Source organism: Hemicordylus capensis, chromosome 5 (genome assembly GCF_027244095.1).
Source record: "Hemicordylus capensis ecotype Gifberg chromosome 5, rHemCap1.1.pri, whole genome shotgun sequence".
In the NCBI taxonomy this organism is placed as follows: domain Eukaryota; kingdom Metazoa; phylum Chordata; class Lepidosauria; order Squamata; family Cordylidae; genus Hemicordylus; species Hemicordylus capensis.
Window position 1 is genome coordinate 134,667,849 of NC_069661.1, and position 17,097 is coordinate 134,684,945.

The window sequence follows — 17,097 nt, forward strand, 5'->3', positions numbered from 1 at the left end:
TCAAAGTGTTTGCTTTAAAATTAATATCTAACACAGGGCTTCAAGAAGTACAGATTTTAAATGTCAACTGAGAGAAAATAAATCAAATCACACCTTTCTGCTAAGCTCTCCTTTTATTCTCCTACATAAATTTCTTCAGAAAACCCATTTTCAGCAACATGGAGAAATACAATATTCCTGACTCAGAACAGGAGGACCAAACCAGGGAAAAGCAAGGTCCTTAATCTGAAGAGAATTCAAAATAACGCCCCCCCCCCACTGGCCCATTAAAAACAAACAATATTTTACCTTTTTTACTACACTGAGTTTATCTGGTGCATGGTCAAAGAGTGTGTCAAAAGCATCTCGTTCTGGTTTAAGAGGAAAAAAAGAAAGGAGTGTTTTTTGGTGTTGTTTTTTAAAAAGGCAATGCTTCCAGTGAGAGTTCATGTAATATGCATGGTGACGATATTTATTCATCTAAGGAAACCACGCAATGAACTCAATCATAGTGTATCATTCAAACACTGACAGCCTTATCACTATGAGAACCCAAGTGGTTATCTCAAGTAGTGCTTTGATCTGGAGAAGAAACTGAAGGGATTTTTCAGCTCAGTTTTCCTCCTCAGAAACAGCCAACAGTAAATGGCCAAAATTCAAGGGAACACAGAAAATGCTGATCAAACTGCAAGAAAAGCTGATGCAATAGAGAGGCAGGAAAGGAGAAGGTAGCACACATACAGAGGTGCACCTAGGTAATTTTGGAGCCTAGATCTAAAGGTCTTTTGGAGCCCCCCGCCCCCCGCAAATTAAGCATAATAATGCTCCACCAAGTGACTACCCAGGACAGACTAAATATGATTTGGGAGGCCCAGGGGTTGTGGAGTCCAGGGGTAAGAGCACCTCGGCACATATAGGATCACAGTAATGGTAGAATGGTCCCAAACACAAGAGCCAGGACTCACTGAGAAGATGTGGGCTACAAGTACCATCAGAGAGCAGTTAGTAGGTGAAATATCAAAGATACCCAACCAAGATCCAGTCACATGAGATTTATGAAGACAGAGCAGTCTTTTCTTTCTTTTTTTGCATCTTGCAACCAGATCACAATTGGTTTTGTACACATTACAATATTTTACTTACCAAATCTTCCCATCATCATCCTGTAAACAGAGTTTTAAGAAAATGTTCAGTTAATTCAAGAATAATGCATTTCTAAGAGCACACAATTTAATAAGGAAATCCTGGTCATGATCAGATGGTTGTGTGAACAACTTCTATATCTTTCTCTCACTTCTGTCAAATGCAGAAATCACTTTATAGGGTTTTTTTTTAAAAAAATTATTACGATCAAAGATCAGCACACAGATCAAATCCAGATACAAGAGTTTCAAAAACTGAACATCTATAACAGTGCATGCATATATATAAACATACACATTAAATATACAATTAAGAACTATTACATAAAATATAAAAGGAATAAGATAACAAAATAAAAAACAAAATGAATTAAGAGCCTGAATTAACCATCTCCGACACACCGTATGCGGGTCTTAATCGCAGCTGTACAGAATTTGGCCACCAGATGCGAGACATCAGTATATGTATCAGAAAGAAATAAGTTTATATGAAACTCATCAGAATTATTTGGATATCTAAAAACAAGAGGGGCAATAAGTCTAAGATGCAGATCACGATAAAATGAGCAATACAAAAGCACATGACCTACTGTTTCAACATCGCCATTCCCACATGAACACAATCTCTCCAAAAAAGGAACCCTCCTAAATCTACCGTCTAATACCACCAGGCTAATAATCTCTAATAATCCATCTGGACTGGCATCAGGGCTCTTCTGTGGGTTGGATATGTCAGATTATACAGAAAGTTAGCTGGTTTTTGCAAGGGCTTAACTGCTTCAAACCACCTGTAGCTTGATGTCCAACCTAAATCTATCTGGTGTCCCATATCGATAATATGCTGCTTAAGGATCACTCTGGCATTATCATAGCCCAGGGGGAGAAGAAATTCTATTGACAGTCCATATACTTTTAATTTTTCAGTGATTAAGAGGGTCCAATCAGAGGGGTGTTCATCCTTCAAGATTAAGGGAGCTAAACCAGAAGGGGAAAAGTCAATTTCAGCCAGAAGTTGAAAATATAAATCCAGGCAGAGGGCTCCAAGTTTAACAAACCAGCTTCCAATCACAGCTTGACATTTGACACCCAACAGGGGGTTGAAAAAATAGCCCTGAGAAATTTGGACTGGATCCTTTCAAGTGGACAAAAGTAACGATATATACAAATCTGTGAGTCATAAAGAAGTTGCGAGATTACCTAAGTTTGAAATACCTTAATGGCAACTGGAACAGACTTTATAGTTACTTTAGGAGATTTAACCCCTTAAATACCTGTTAGCTCTCTGTTTAAGTTATGTTATTGCCCTTTTTAATGCCTAGAATTTAAGGAATTGTTTTTAAGTTTGTTTTCTTAATAAAACTGATCATTTATTCTTTATATGTCAAATAAAACTACTTGATTTATAAAAATTAGCAATGTGTCTCCCTTCTGACGCACAAGAAACTGCGAGTCAAAAAGTCCCTCCATGTGTAGGAAAACACACATGCTACCAACTGCTTTGCAGTCGAGGCAAGCCCAGCCTTTTGCGACATCCCCTGCACCTGAAATCACTCCAGCAGCAGCTGCACATCACCAGTGTGCCTTGCCATTTGGGGTGCAGGGAAGACGGGAAGCTGAAAGCACGCTTTCTTCCTTGCGGCTTACTGAGTGGAGGAAGGAGAGCTAATGCTGGTGCCTCAGCTGAGCCAGCCAGCTTGCTGTTTTGGCCAGGGAGGGAGAGGCCGAGTAGGGGTCTGCACGGAACCAGTTTTGGCGGTTCAGTTCACATTCAAACTGAACAACTGCTCCACAAAGTGGTTCAGTCAACTGGCAGGCAGTCTGGTCCGTTTGGTCGAACTGGGCCAAACCCTAACCAGTGAGGATTCGCCTTTACAAGCAATGGGGAATCCTGCCTCTAAAAGAGTTCTAAGGGTGGCGGTGGAGGGGCGGCGGCGAGAGGGCACCTTACTGGTTTCAGTGGAGGTTGCTCCTCTAAACCCCACCAGAGCTCTCCTCCCATCCCAGCAATACAAGCCACTGCTGAGGGGAAGTGCCGGTGGGGTTTACAGGAGCCACCACTGGTAAGGTGCCCCCTCACTGCCCCCGCCCCGCCCCCCCCCCCCGGACTGCAACATCAGTCCACTTTTACAAATGAATCTAATGTTTCTGTAAAACATGAAAAACACTAATGGAAAGGTTAGTTTTACTGGGTAATCTATTACTGTTGCTGCTTTGGGGGGTTGTAGTGAGCCTGCATGTGGCAAGAGGGGAAGGTGAGTGTATCACAGTAATCTGTTTTATGTGAATGCTATGAAATGTTGCCTGCCTTTGCTTGGGGGAAGATACCTAATAAGGAAGAAGTCTTATCTTATTCCTCAGGTGCATGCATCTTTGGGAGAAAGCTCCAATTCCATTTAAAAAAGGGAGAGGGGATGAGCAGCTAAGCTCATAGTCCTTCATCAGTGTCCCCTTCCACAGAAACATCAGTCAATCAATCTTTATTATGGTCAAAGACCAGCATAAAGAAACATCAAGAAAAACCCCAATGCATATCAAGCGTTCCTGTTTTATGCATCTTTCTTTTACTCTTCTTCAACTCACTTTTGCCTCTGCAAGTCACTTGAAATATTATAACAGGAAGAGCAGAAAGGACAATCAACTTGCTTTTCCTCTTACCTTAGTACTTATGGGTTTTTTGTTGATTATGAGTATAATCAACCCATGCTCATGTGGACAGGACCAAAAGTGCCCCCCTGTCTGAAGAACCCCCATCCCCCCCAAAGCCCTAATCCAGCCCTGGCTACTGATGTATATAATAATTGCAGGGTCTACAAGGTACAGATTCTCTTTAGCTGATAAGGATGAAAATCAATGCTAGGCAATTACTTCACATGCATGCACACAGATCTGAAATTAATGCTGTGGATCTAACATTGTGTACACAATGGTGAGAGGAGGATGAGATCTATGCTTACTCTGTGGTGGTGGTCAGCTCCTCTGTGATATGGGCTGTCTGGAGTAGTCCTTCCCGTTTCTGGAAGAGAGCAATGCAAGTCAGACAGCAGAAGGGAAATTAAGCTTACTAGGATGTCAAAGAGAAACACACAGTACAGAACTCTAATATAGTATTAAAATCAATCTCTGTTGAATGGAAGGCTTGGGCTTGCTTCAGAGAAGTAACTAAAAAACAGTGGTGCATCAGCTGGTAACCTCCAGGCTTGACTATTGCAATGTGTTCTATGTGGGGCTGCCTTTGTACATAGTTCAGCAACTTCAGTTAGTTCAAAATGGGGCAGCCAGACTGGTCTCTGGGGCAACCCGAAGAGACCATATTATGCCTGTTTTGAAACAGTTGCACTGGCTGCCGATATGTTTCCAGGCAAGTTACAAAGTGCTGGTTATTACCTTTAACTGGCCCTATTCACCCACAGCACAGTACCTCCAGTGACTGTTGTTGGTGTCTATCTTATGTTTCTTTTAGATTGTGAGCCCTTTGGGGACAAGGATCCATCTTATTTATTTATTATTTCTCTGTGTAAACCGCTCTGAGCCATTTTTGGAAGGGCAGTATAGAAATTGGATAAATAAATAAATAAATGAGCCCTGAACGGCTTAGGTCAGTGTTCTCTTAGAGAGCGCCTTCATCTGCATGATCCCCACTGCACATTAAGGTCATCTGAGGAGGTCCATCTTCAGTTACCACCAGCATCTCTGGTGGCAAGCCAGAGCCGGGCCTTCTCTGTAGCTGCTCCTGGGCTGTGGAAAGCACTCCCAACAGAAATCCATAATTTGAATTCATTATTGGCTTTCAGGAGAACCCCTAAAACCTATCTGGTTGTCCTGGCCTTCCATAGTTTTTTAAATGGTTGTAAATGTTTGGCCTGGTCCTCCAGGGTTTTTAATGGTTTTAAATGTTTTAATTGTTAATTGGTTTTATGTTGTTTTTATAGGTTTTGTTTTTAACAATTGATTTTAATTGTTTTTATTTTAATGTAAATCACCCTGAGCCATTTTTGAGCCAATAACTCACCCTGAGCCATTTTTGAGCCAATAACTCACCCTGAGCCAATAAATAAATGGCATTCCTATGCAGACTTAGACACACCTAAGTCAACTGGCTTCAATATATGTAGGTGCATCTAGCTCTGCCTATGATCAAGCTGTAAAATAATCACTTCCAGATAACTAGACAATACTTTTTGTAAACAAGAAGAATGTCGATTTCAAATTATCTCCCTGCTGCTTTTTGTATTATTTTTTAGGTCATCAATGTACCAACACAGAAATTGTATGGGCAGGCAGACTAGCTGAAGTTGTTGTGGACTGCTACTTTTTGCAGCCTTGGCTGTGCCACCTAGAAGTAGCCAGATCCTGTAATTTCATTTCATATCATTCCTTGGCTGTGTTTTCACTTTCAGCCATTTTATACATTCTGCAAAATTAATTGGGAAAACATCCTGGACTGTACTACTTCAGATTGTGATACAGTGATAGCAGTAGAATATTATCACTCAGAAAGCAGAGGGTTAACCAATACCTTTGTATGTAACTAGGTCCTGGAGGGAAGGGGGAAAGTTGCCTAGCAACCAGGGATATGTTAATTTTTGCATTCAAGTTTTCTGTCTCTTCTCTTCAGGGCTTTTAAAAAATGTGCAACTGGACACACACACACTTCTAAAAATACATTTATGCAATTCAAAAATTCAAGTCATGCAAATGTTGTGTTATGTTAGATGGTATAAAAGGTCACTGGTAACAATGAGAAAAGTACAGAGAATACAATGAATAGTCCAGCCTCCTCTAAGGCTGGAAAAGTACAATGAAAAGTACAATAAGTAGTCCAGCCTCCTCTAGAATCCAGACTCGGATTAAGTGTACTCATTTCTCCTCCTGCCTACCCAGTCTTAATCAATGAATATAACACTCTTCGCAATAGTGCTGTGAAATTTCCAGTGCTGAGAATTTTCTCCCATTCTACATAAGCTTCTAAATGTCATGGAATGTGATTCTAGGCAATAAAGAATATGTGCACAGACCAGGAAAATTCACAGGTGTGCACGTGCATACCATCTTGCAGTTCTGCATTTTCCTTTTAAAAAGCACAGCCTCTTTCTCCCTTTCCCAGATATATGCACATCAGCTCTCATCTAGAATCTACTAAATTTTTTTCTTATTTTATGCAAGTTTAAAATAAAATCTGCCTGCATTTTCACTCATGACTCTGAATTCTTCAAAGCCAGCTCTGCTAACACAGGCTGCAAGTGTGTGTGTGTGTGTGTGTGAGAGGATTACATACTGGAATGATCTCTCACACAGAATAGTCCCTGCAAACCAGGATATCAAAGGCAAATGTTTAGCCTATCCCAGTTCCCGACATACTTTTCCACCAGGGAGTTGTTTTTTCCATACAGCAGTATTCAAATGACCAACCCCCGCTGCAGCCTGAAGTGGGGCAACCTAGGACAAACTTTATCACTTTGTTGTGTATAAACAAGTTCTAAGTGGCCTTAAGCAAGCCACTATTATTTCAGCTCCCCTGTCTGCCATATGGGGATATTAAAACTGATGTAACTTACAAGGTTGTTGCAAGACTACCCTTCTTACTTCTTTTCACTATCAGAATATGTATTACCTTCACTTGGCCACAACACATTATCCAACAAATGCACCAAAAACATTACCTCATCACCCATTATTTTGCTTCTTGAGCAAATAATTAAAACAGGTTGTGGTGGGACAAAATCCTTCCTTTTCAACTAAACTTGGCGCCACCTAGTGGCACTTAAATATCTTTTAAAAGGACACTGACAGATGCACTGCTTGCATTCTGTTTGTCAACTGTGTGTCCTGCTAGGAGTAAAATTGTCCCCCTAAAACAAATGAAGAAAAAAAGCAGGGAGAGATCTTCAAAAATACAAAGGTTGGACACACAAAACCACATAACTGGAATGCACAAGCATGTTCATCTGCCAAAAAGCAAAACGATTCCAGCCCACTCCTAAGTGACCCCAATTTCAAATCTTCGGCAAAGGCAGAGAAATGTATTGATCTTTCTTATGCTGTGTATGTTTTATAGATGCTAAAAACTGTACTGCACCCTTGGGAACTCTTACAAGTTTACTCCATCAGCCAGGGGCATAGGGAGCTCAGCGGCCTGCCAGTGACCCCCCCCCCGCTTTCTTGTAGATTGCATGCATGCTAGTGCACATGCATCCAAACTACACCCCCTGTGCAACATCAAACACAAGGGAGTGGCCAGTATCGGGGATGGGGCCACTCAGCCCCACTGTGGAGTCTCCTCAGTCAGCAGTTCATTGAATTGCTGGTAGGGAGTTCCTTTCTCTGCCCCATGGGGAGACAGAGATAGGAGCTCCCTGCCAGCCATTTGACAAGAGAGTGACAGTTAGAAGCTGGGCATGAGGCAGGCACAGTGGCACAGTGCTTCATCAGTTGTGATGAGCACTCAGGTTTTAATAGCTGGTAGAGGTGGTGGTGGGAGGAGGAGAGGAGAAGAGAAATCAAATAGGGTAGATAACCTTTTATGGTGCTCAGCAATAATCAATTGTATTATGTGAAAAACATTTAGGTTTAAAATAATATAGATCTTTTATGTGCACTTTTTGATAAGAATACTGAATTTTGTCTCTATTTCATTTGCTAGTTTTATATTATTAATTTTATATGATCTATTCTGTGTGCTTTAAATGAAAAATACAGAAAATAGTTCTAAACAGCTGCTGTTCTAAAAGCAGCTGTTTATAGCTGTTGATAAATATATCCTTTCATGAATTTATCTATTGTAATACTTTTTAAACACTAAAAATCTACTACTACAAATATTTATAAACCGCTTTTCTACAAAGGTTCTCAAAGCGGTTTACACAGAAAAACAAATAAGATGGTTCCCTGTCCCAAAAGGGCTCACATTCTAATAGCTAGTGGTCATCACTATATTTTAAGAACATAAGATCAGCCCTGCTGGATCAGGCCCAAGGCCTATCTAGTCCAGCATCCTGTTTCACACAGTGGCCCACCACCATTTTGTGAAAGAATATTCCATATGGTCCACTGGATATTGCCCATATCCAAAATTGCCCATTGTATGAAGTATGTAAGCTTTGAAGAGCCTCAGCAACTCTAGAAAACAGAACTGAAAGCGACAATCATATTGCTGCAGTTTTACAGACTGTGTGTGTGAGCTTTATATTGTAATCAACCTTCAAGATACGCTGGGATAATATGTAAATAAAACAAATAAGAGTTGCCATGCTTGCTTACTCTTACAACCACCACTTGCACAGAAACGTGTTCAGGAAGTCTGATAGGAGCCCGGAAATGCATGGCCAATGCTACGAGCAGATGGAGGATGGACACCAGGTTCTTCCCATGGATTGCTTGATATGAGGGGAGGAAAGGATACAATTTTTAATTAAACAACTCATGGAGTCACAGAATTTTAGTTGTCAGCCCTCTGTTCTTCTAGTCAGTCCTTTGCTCAGTGTAGTACACTACAACATCTTGGATAGAAGTTTGAAAACCTCCAGCAAAGGGGAGCCCACCACTGCATACAAGGCAGACTCTTCACTGCCAAAGCGCTCTTACTTTTTGGAAACACTTTCTAATGTCTAGCCAAAATCGGCTTCCTTGTCATTTCAGCCCATTGGTTCTAGTCCTGCCCTCAGGAGCAACAGAAAACACGTCCACTCCTTCTTCTACACAACAGCCCTTCATATATTTGAAGACAGGCATCACATTTGAAGAGCCAGCGTGGTGTAGTGGTTAGAGTGCTGGACTAGGACTGGGGAGACCCGAGTTCAAATCCCCATTCAGCCATGAGACTAGCTGGGTGACTCTGGGCCAGTCACTTCTCTCTCAGACTAATCTACTTCACAGGGTTGTTGTGAGGAGAAACTTAAGTATGTAGTACACTGCTCTGGGCTCCTTGGAGCAAGAGCAGGATATAAATGTAATCATCATCATCATCATCATCATCCCTTAGTCTTCTCTTGTACAGGCTACACATACCTGTTTTATAGCTGCTTTTCTCACAAACACAAATGTAGATTTATCTAAGAGTTTATTCGGAAACAACTCCATTTTATCCATCTCCTTCCCTTCCATTCTCCTTTCTGACTCCACACGCCACACTCTCTACACTACAGGATCCCCACAGAGACACACTTCTAAATACAAAACATAAACTGTGACTTTTATGTATAGACACACCATTCCACTCCCCAACTGCTCTGCTAGAAAAGCCATCTGGCCCATTTACAGCTTGTGCTAGCATCATCAGGGATGCTGGAGTACCGGGAGGTCAGTGGACTGAACTGGGAATGGGAGAAAAGTCTCATGGGAGTGGGTGGGACAATGGCTTGGCTTTCAAAAGAGTAAATGGGCCAGATGGCTTTTCTATACATGACGGCTATGGGACCATTAGGGGGGAAAGTAAGCAAAAACAAAACTGCAATCCTGAGCACATTTTCTTAAAAGTCCAATTGAATTCAGTGGGACTAATGTATGTGCATACATTAGATCTGCACATGACCCACTAAGCCATGCACAACTCACCAGCCACCTGTGGCAGCTCATGAAAGAATCAGTGCACTTCCTACTTTTGCTGCCTTCAAGGTACTTCAAAATCAATTTGGGAAGGGACCTGACAGGCACCTGCAGACCACAGTGAATGCCTGGTGAGTGGCATTCGGTTGATGAGTTATAAGTTGTGCAGGCCTGATGCACTGTAGAATAAATTCTGCATTGTAGAAATGGTTTAGGGTTGTTAGGATTATTTTGCTTTTGTACTAAATTACAGGGGCTTGAAAGTGCCCCTTTAGTTAAGGCAAGTAGCAAAAAAAAAAAAAAAAAAAAGCCCTGCCATTATAAGCCTCAAAATTCAATTGATTATAAATATGACAACTGTTGAAGTAATAACTTGAAACTTGGTTTGATGAAGTCTACCTGATGAAGTCTACAAATGTGCCCAGTTACAAGAATTTCTGATAAAAATGGCCACATCTACAGCAAGCTACAAAGAAAAAAGCTACACATAAATGCACACAAACACCATGCAACACACGAACAAATATACAAACACACAAATACAACACAAATGTATGCATGGAACACAAAGACGCACACTCAACACAAACTTAAAGCAAAACATACAAACACAAGTACAACACACAAATACATGTAACAGATTCAACTCAGATGATTGCCACACAAACAGCCACAGAGAGAAATATATGCCACACACACCACCACACAAACAGATACACTGTGCACACAGACACACAGATGTATGTCACACATACAGTGCCACTCAGACACATGTCACAGAAACAAATTCACACAACACAAACACATGGACATGCAAACACATGCACATTCATAAGCACAACACAAAAAATTCATACAAACACTCACAGAGGTACAAAAACATGCACACAAGAAAACAAGCACGCATGTAACATACACATATGGACCCACACAGAAACATAAAAACACAGACATGCAACACAAGCACACACACACAAACAAATGGAACAAGCACACACGGAGAGGGAAACAAAACAAGCACACACGGAGAGGGAAACAAAAGCACTTCCACACAAAAAGTACAGGTACACAGAAACACAAACATAAATTTCCACAAACCACAGAAATTTCACAAACCACAGAAACTCAATGGTCCAAAAACCAGAGTTAAGACTATCTCAGTCTGGCTCAAGTGCCACAAAGCCAGAAAATCAGAACCTAAGGCTGATGCTTTAACCAACGTGCACACATCAGATTAATAATGATGTTGTGCCACAAATTGTGCTCTCTTACAACTTGCCCTCCATGCACCCACACTTTTCCTTGGTCTTTGAGGACCAAATCAAGATGGGGAGGATGGAGTGCCTGGCACCAGCAAAGATACCCAACATTGTCCTGGTCTTGTACGGCCTTATGAAACATCTATACTGCTAGAGGAATAATCCTGTGACTCATGATTGTTTGTTGTTTACATCTTTCGCTTACAGGACGGGTTCAACAATTGGGAGGGGGCCCTCTTCTAGCACCCTTGATCATCATTCTGAATCAACAGAAAGGAGGTTTCATGGTGCACTCCAGTAAAGGCTTGATGGCAGCTCCATCCCAAGCTTTTCTCAAGCTCAGGGAGAAAGGTTACCAGTTGTTCCTCTATTACTGGCTTGCCCTTCCTCTGTTGGGGATTATGGACTTAGAAGATAGTCCCATAGACTATAAAAGTCACTAATGTCTTCTATAGTATCTGGTCTATTCCTGTTCTGTTTTTAATGCCTCAGCTGGCTCACAGAGCACCAGATGAAGGAGAAGGACACTGTTCTAGCAGGTGAAGAGGGTCACATAGTACCCTAGGCAGGGAGGCTTACCCTGGCACTCCAGGGGCTGAGTTCATTGCCCAGCCCTAGGAGATGCAAGCTGAATGATGTGAGAGTTCACGTTTCCTGCTCTGGATCTGGGAATGTGACACAATGGTTTTCCCTGTAGCAATACAGTACGGCAGGGGTTTTCAAACTTGGGTTGCCAGATCTTGTCGGTCTTCCAGAACTATCATCCCCGGTCAATGGCTACAGATGATGGGAGTTCTAGACCCACTACTTTTGGCAACCTAAGTTTGAAAAGCCCTGCAGTGAAGCTCAAATACTTCATAAGGCAGTACAGAACCAGGACAATGTGAGGCATCTTTTCTGGTGCTAGGCTCTCCATCCTCCCCATGTTGATTTGGGCCTCAAAGACAAAGGAAAAGTGTGAGTGCATGGAGGGCAAGTTGTAAGCAAGCACAGTTTGTGACACTGCATAACATCCTTACTGATCACATGGCACATCTGTTAATGCATCACTTACATTCCAGTTTCCTGCCTTTGTGGAGCTTGAGCCAGATTGAGACAGTCTTAACTCTGGTCTTAAACCAGCAGGTGCTTTGACCACTGAATATTAAATACTGAATTATCTGCAAGGAATACCTCATCCACCTAGCCCACACCACTGTGTTTCCAGGAGGAACCTGCCGGGTAGTTCTGGAAATCCTACAGTACAGTTGTTCCCTGTTTGTCCCTAGCATGTATTATTCAAACCTATACACAGCTTCTGAAGATTGGGGTTACACTAGCCATCATGGCTAATAGTTAGGACTGTGATTCAATTAGAGGATGAATGAAATCACAGAACTATCAAATTGATTCGTTGAGAACAACCAGCTTGGCTGGCTGTCTCGACGAATCATCCTCATCGACTGGGGTGATTCAAACGCCATTTTGAGGCTTGTTTTGCTGTGGGGGGGGAATCTCAAAATGCCACTTTTTCCTGGGGAGGACTGGTCTACCAATTGGGATTGGCTATAAGCCAATCCCAATTTGAATTAGTGCATCAGCCCGTCTCAGAGGACTGATCTACAGACCAGTCCTCTGAGGCGGGCAGACGAGCTAAGTCCAGAGAGAGGGGCTGATCTATTCGCCAACCCCAATTGGTAGACCAGCTCTCCCAGGAGGAAAGTGCCAGTTTGAGGCCTGTTTTTAAAGCAAAATGGGCCTCAAAATGGCACTTGAATCACCTGAATCGATGAGTGTGATTTGCTTTGACCATGAATCAGGCCCTCTATTTTGAGGGTGATTCAACTGGAGGTCGAGTCTGTGAATTGCCCCGATTCTACCTGAATCAATTCAACCTCTAATCGAATTGCACACCCATACTAATAGCTATGACAGTTCACTTCATGGTTAACCAAGTATTTCCCCCATTATAACCAGGCAAACTGATATTTGGTTTTGCTGCTGGAAGTTGAAGAGCCATGACCTCCAACCATGGCATGCACCTGAGGTCACCACTCCAAGAATTAGCATCCCTTCCAGTATTTCCATATTTAACGCTTTCAAGAGACTGTGACAAGTACAAAGAAGAACCCACTGAGCATTACCTATTCTTTGAGTTTATGCTGGGGCAATGCAATCTAGAGCCTCTTTTATAAAGGTATGGAGAACACTCACAAAGAATACTGGGAAAGAGAGAAGGGCAGAGCTATATGCAGATACAAATACAAGGAATTATTGTTGAAAACTGTTGATCTAAGATATCATAGCATTATCATCACTAGACCACTGGCTAATAAATTTTTGCAAGACTTGGCCTAAGTACAGAGCTGTATGCATTCTGTAATTCCATGCAAATTTGTGTATTTTATTTATTTATTTTGCATCTGTCCATACCACCCAATATATGTATCTCTGGGTGGTTTACATGAAATGAAATGCAGGAAAGACACAGAATATGGTAGTAGGCACGGAATCTCAGTGTTTCTTTGTTTAAAAAACAGCTTCTAGCCCTAACAGATGCAAAGATATGCTGAAAACTCAAATGCCAGAGCAATAGTCAAAATTTCTGATGGTCAATGAATGTTTCTTGTCTCTCCACATGATCACTAGAAGTGGCATACATTGCACAGTAAAAGCACATTTGCATAATTCATTCAAGTTGCTTTTGGTGAAGATTTGGGGTCACCCCAGTGCTAGGGATGTGTATGATTACATCACAGGGAGCAATTCCCTTAAGAAGCAGGTAAGCAGATCCTTATCTGCTCCGCTGCTGCTCCTCCACTTTTCTGGGTGTGGCGCTCACTCTACCAAAGGCCACGCACGGCTGCAGCACTCTTCACTGCAGCCTGCACACTGTGTTGGCACTCACAGGGCTACCGCACATGTGCAGTGGCCATGTGTGTGGTCAGCAACACCATGCTGACCATGCACATGGACACCTCGTATGTGCGATGGCCATGTGTGAGTTGACACTGCACACAGTCTGGAGGGAACAGCGCCACAGCTGCGCACGGCCTTTGGCAGAGCAAGCACAGCACCTGGAAAGTGGTGGGGCGGCAGCAGAGCAGGTAAGGACCTGCTTACCTGCTTCTTAAGGAAACTGCTTCCTGCCCCACCGACGGCTACCTGAGCCCATTCAGGCACATCCGTACTCAGTGCAAAATATTGATTTAAATCAGAGGTTCCCAACCTACAGTATTCCAGATGTTACTGAAGTACAACTCCCATCATCCCCAGCTACAATTTATTATGGCTGAGGATGGTGAGAGTTGTACTTCAGCAACATCTGGAGTACTGCAGGTTGGGAGTCCCTGTTCTAAAGAACCAAGTCTTGTCTTTCCAATACTAAAAGAAAGTTTTTTTAGCAAATGCAAGTGACAGGTGGGGGGGGGGAGGGAGATCTTAACTTCCAATCATATGAACACATGAAGCTCCCTTATACATTAATACATTATCCCTTATACATTACAGACCATCAGTCCCTCTACCACAGGTAGAGGGAATGACAAAGGTATTTTCCAGCTCTGCTATGTAAGATCCTCTTACTCAAGGATTGCAAGGATTGAATCAGGGACTTTCTGCATGCAACACATGTGCTCTACCCAACTCAGGCCAACTTCTTACAGTCAACATTCCACTTTATAGTCCAGCCATGAGGTCGGAGTAAATCATGAACAGCTTCTAGAACGGTCTGCAGTTTTTGTTTCTGGCCAATTTCAGACTGTGTCACTTCAGCCACATTCAGTTTACGGCCAGCTAGTTTCTCTAGGTTAAAAAGAAAGACAAGCAAAATCAAGATTTGTCAGAGAAGGCAAAATGGATTGAAAACAAGGACCCCTTGCTGTCAATTCCTCACTTTGTCAGTTAACTCTGTCAGTTAACAACACCACAGTCTTGTTGGCTTGACTAGATCTATACTGCTGTAAGCAGTTGTTCATTTTATTTATTTACTGAATACGTATCATACCCTCCCTCCAAGGATTTCAGGATTATCCCAGAGGTATCACATAGACAGAAAGGTGGTGCTGAGTGGGTACTGGAATTCAGTTTCTCCAGTCCAGGCCCAATACTCTCTCTAAGCAACAACTCACCCAACAGCTTCTGTAGCACCTGCCCATCATAGACATCCTCCTCAAGTTGCTTGACAATTATTCTTTCTTCAACCAGGACATCATTTATCCAGTCAATTAAAACCTGGAAAAATGAAAAAAGGCGACAAAAATTACAAGTATTGTGGTACTGTTGTTACTAGGATTTTCCATAACACACCAAAAGAGCTGCCTGCATTTTTGTCTGCTTTAGAGAATGTCAGTTTTAGCTACCCAGGAGGAGAAATCCTAAAACTGAACTTCTACTACCTAGCTATAGGACCCTGTCTAACAGTGAAACAACATTCTGTATCCTCCAACCACAAGGTTGACTTCTATAGACTCTAGCATTCAATCTAGAATTTATGTTTGGCTTTCCTAGTAGGATTGCTAATTTTTTCCTTACTTTGGCTTTCTGCCTTACAATGGGCCTGTGTGATCTGATTAGTGCTAAAGACAGATCCAAATAACTCCTATACGTTTGTTTTCATACAGTAAGCATGTCTCCTCTTACTTTTTTTTTTTTTACTGTCCTCCAAAGGTCCTGAGTACCCTGTCAATGAGAGTCCTGAGAACCCTGTTTGTTTATTTATATTTTTATACCACCCTTCATCTTAAGACCCCAGGGTGGTTAACAAGATTAAAACAATTTAAAAAATCCAATTATAAATAGGCTAAAAATAGAACCAACACAGCTACAATTTAAAAAGAGTGCAGGGGGCAACTCAATAGCCAAAAGCCTGAATAAAAAGGGCAGTCTTCAAGATGGTGCATGTATTCTCCCCTGGGTGACACCCAGCTTTAGGATAGCAGATCTTTAGGGTTCCTACCATACAGTATTCTGAATGAAGCAAAATCTGTCAAGGCCTGTAGGGTCTTCCTAATGGAGAACAATAGAGGATCTATAAAGAGACCCAAACAAGAGCCAGCGTGGTGTAGTGGTTAGAGTGCTGGACTAGGGCCGGGGAGACCCGAGTTCAAATCCCCAGTCAGCCATGATACTAGCTGGGTGACTCTGGGCCAGTCACTTCTCTCTCAGCCTAATCTACTTCACAGGGTTGTTGTAAGGAGAAACATAAGTATGTAGTAAACCGCTCTGGGCTCCTTGGAGGAAGAGCGGGATATAAAAAGGAATTTTTTTTTTTAAAGTTGGATACTCCTTTACCACCACCTGGAGTATGGTCCTAAATGACTGATTAACTGTTTTAACAGACTGTTCATTTGTGGGTGATGGAAGCCAATTTCTGCTGAATCTCTAAACGGTCACATAGTTATTTCATTAGACTGGACACAAATAGACTATTCTAGTCTGATAGTATCTCCTTAGGGAGTCCCACATGAGTATACTTTCACAACCCAGATGTTTGAATGTTTTGTAGGAGTACTGCTTTTCATGATAAGCTTTTTATTAGATTTATATATTGACTGGGGATTTCCAATGATAATAACAATCTGTATTCTAGATTGGTTTTAAACCAGATAATATTTGTCAGTTGTGAGGCCGCAGAGTATGCTTTGAGGTTGGGAATGCTCACACCAACATTAGTCTTGGTCTATACGGCAGAGCCGTTGGTTTTTTATTTCCACGGATGCAAGAAAAGATAAACTTTTGCCATCTTTGCATTGTGGATGGTGAAAGAACAGCTGGGAGGACCTGAAAGACAGGAGTTGGGGGCGGGTGTGTGTGTCCAATTCTGATAGTCCCTATTTGTTCTAACCAGGAGCATTGCAACTTATGCCATGTGCTAATTTTACATTTTATGAATTTGATAACTGCGGGGAGGTAGTACATTTTATTTAATGAAGGGTTGTTTTTGTTGTTTTAGATCCTGACTCTGAGACAGTCAGACTTTAGATGGTTTTTGAATGCCGGATAATGTCACTAGAGAGCCCCTAGCTTAATTAATTTATTTATATGCCACCCTTCGTCCTAAGATCCCAAGATGGTTAACAGACAAATCAACAAGAACATAAAAACAGAACAAATAAAGCTAAATGTTTTAAGAGAGCAAAGAACAGCTAATTGGCCAAAAGCCTGAATACTAAGGGCAGTCTTCCCTCCTAAAGGCT

At 41.9% G+C, this 17,097-nt stretch overlaps 1 protein-coding gene across 4 annotated transcripts in view; it reads right to left on the minus strand.

Annotated features, from left to right (window-relative positions):
* PARVB (parvin beta) overlaps positions 1-17,097 on the minus strand; it is a 90,266-nt gene that overhangs the window by 35,010 nt on the left and 38,159 nt on the right. For all 4 annotated transcript variants that reach the window (XM_053257705.1, XM_053257704.1, XM_053257707.1 and 1 more), the window contains exons 4-9: positions 15,031-15,133; positions 14,564-14,704; positions 8,379-8,494; positions 4,076-4,134; positions 1,123-1,142; positions 289-350 (exon numbers count right to left, since the gene is read on the minus strand). In XM_053257705.1, the coding sequence (XP_053113680.1) occupies positions 289-350; positions 1,123-1,142; positions 4,076-4,134; positions 8,379-8,494; positions 14,564-14,704; positions 15,031-15,133 (501 nt within the window). The remainder of the gene's footprint in view (positions 1-288; positions 351-1,122; positions 1,143-4,075; positions 4,135-8,378; positions 8,495-14,563; positions 14,705-15,030; positions 15,134-17,097) is intronic.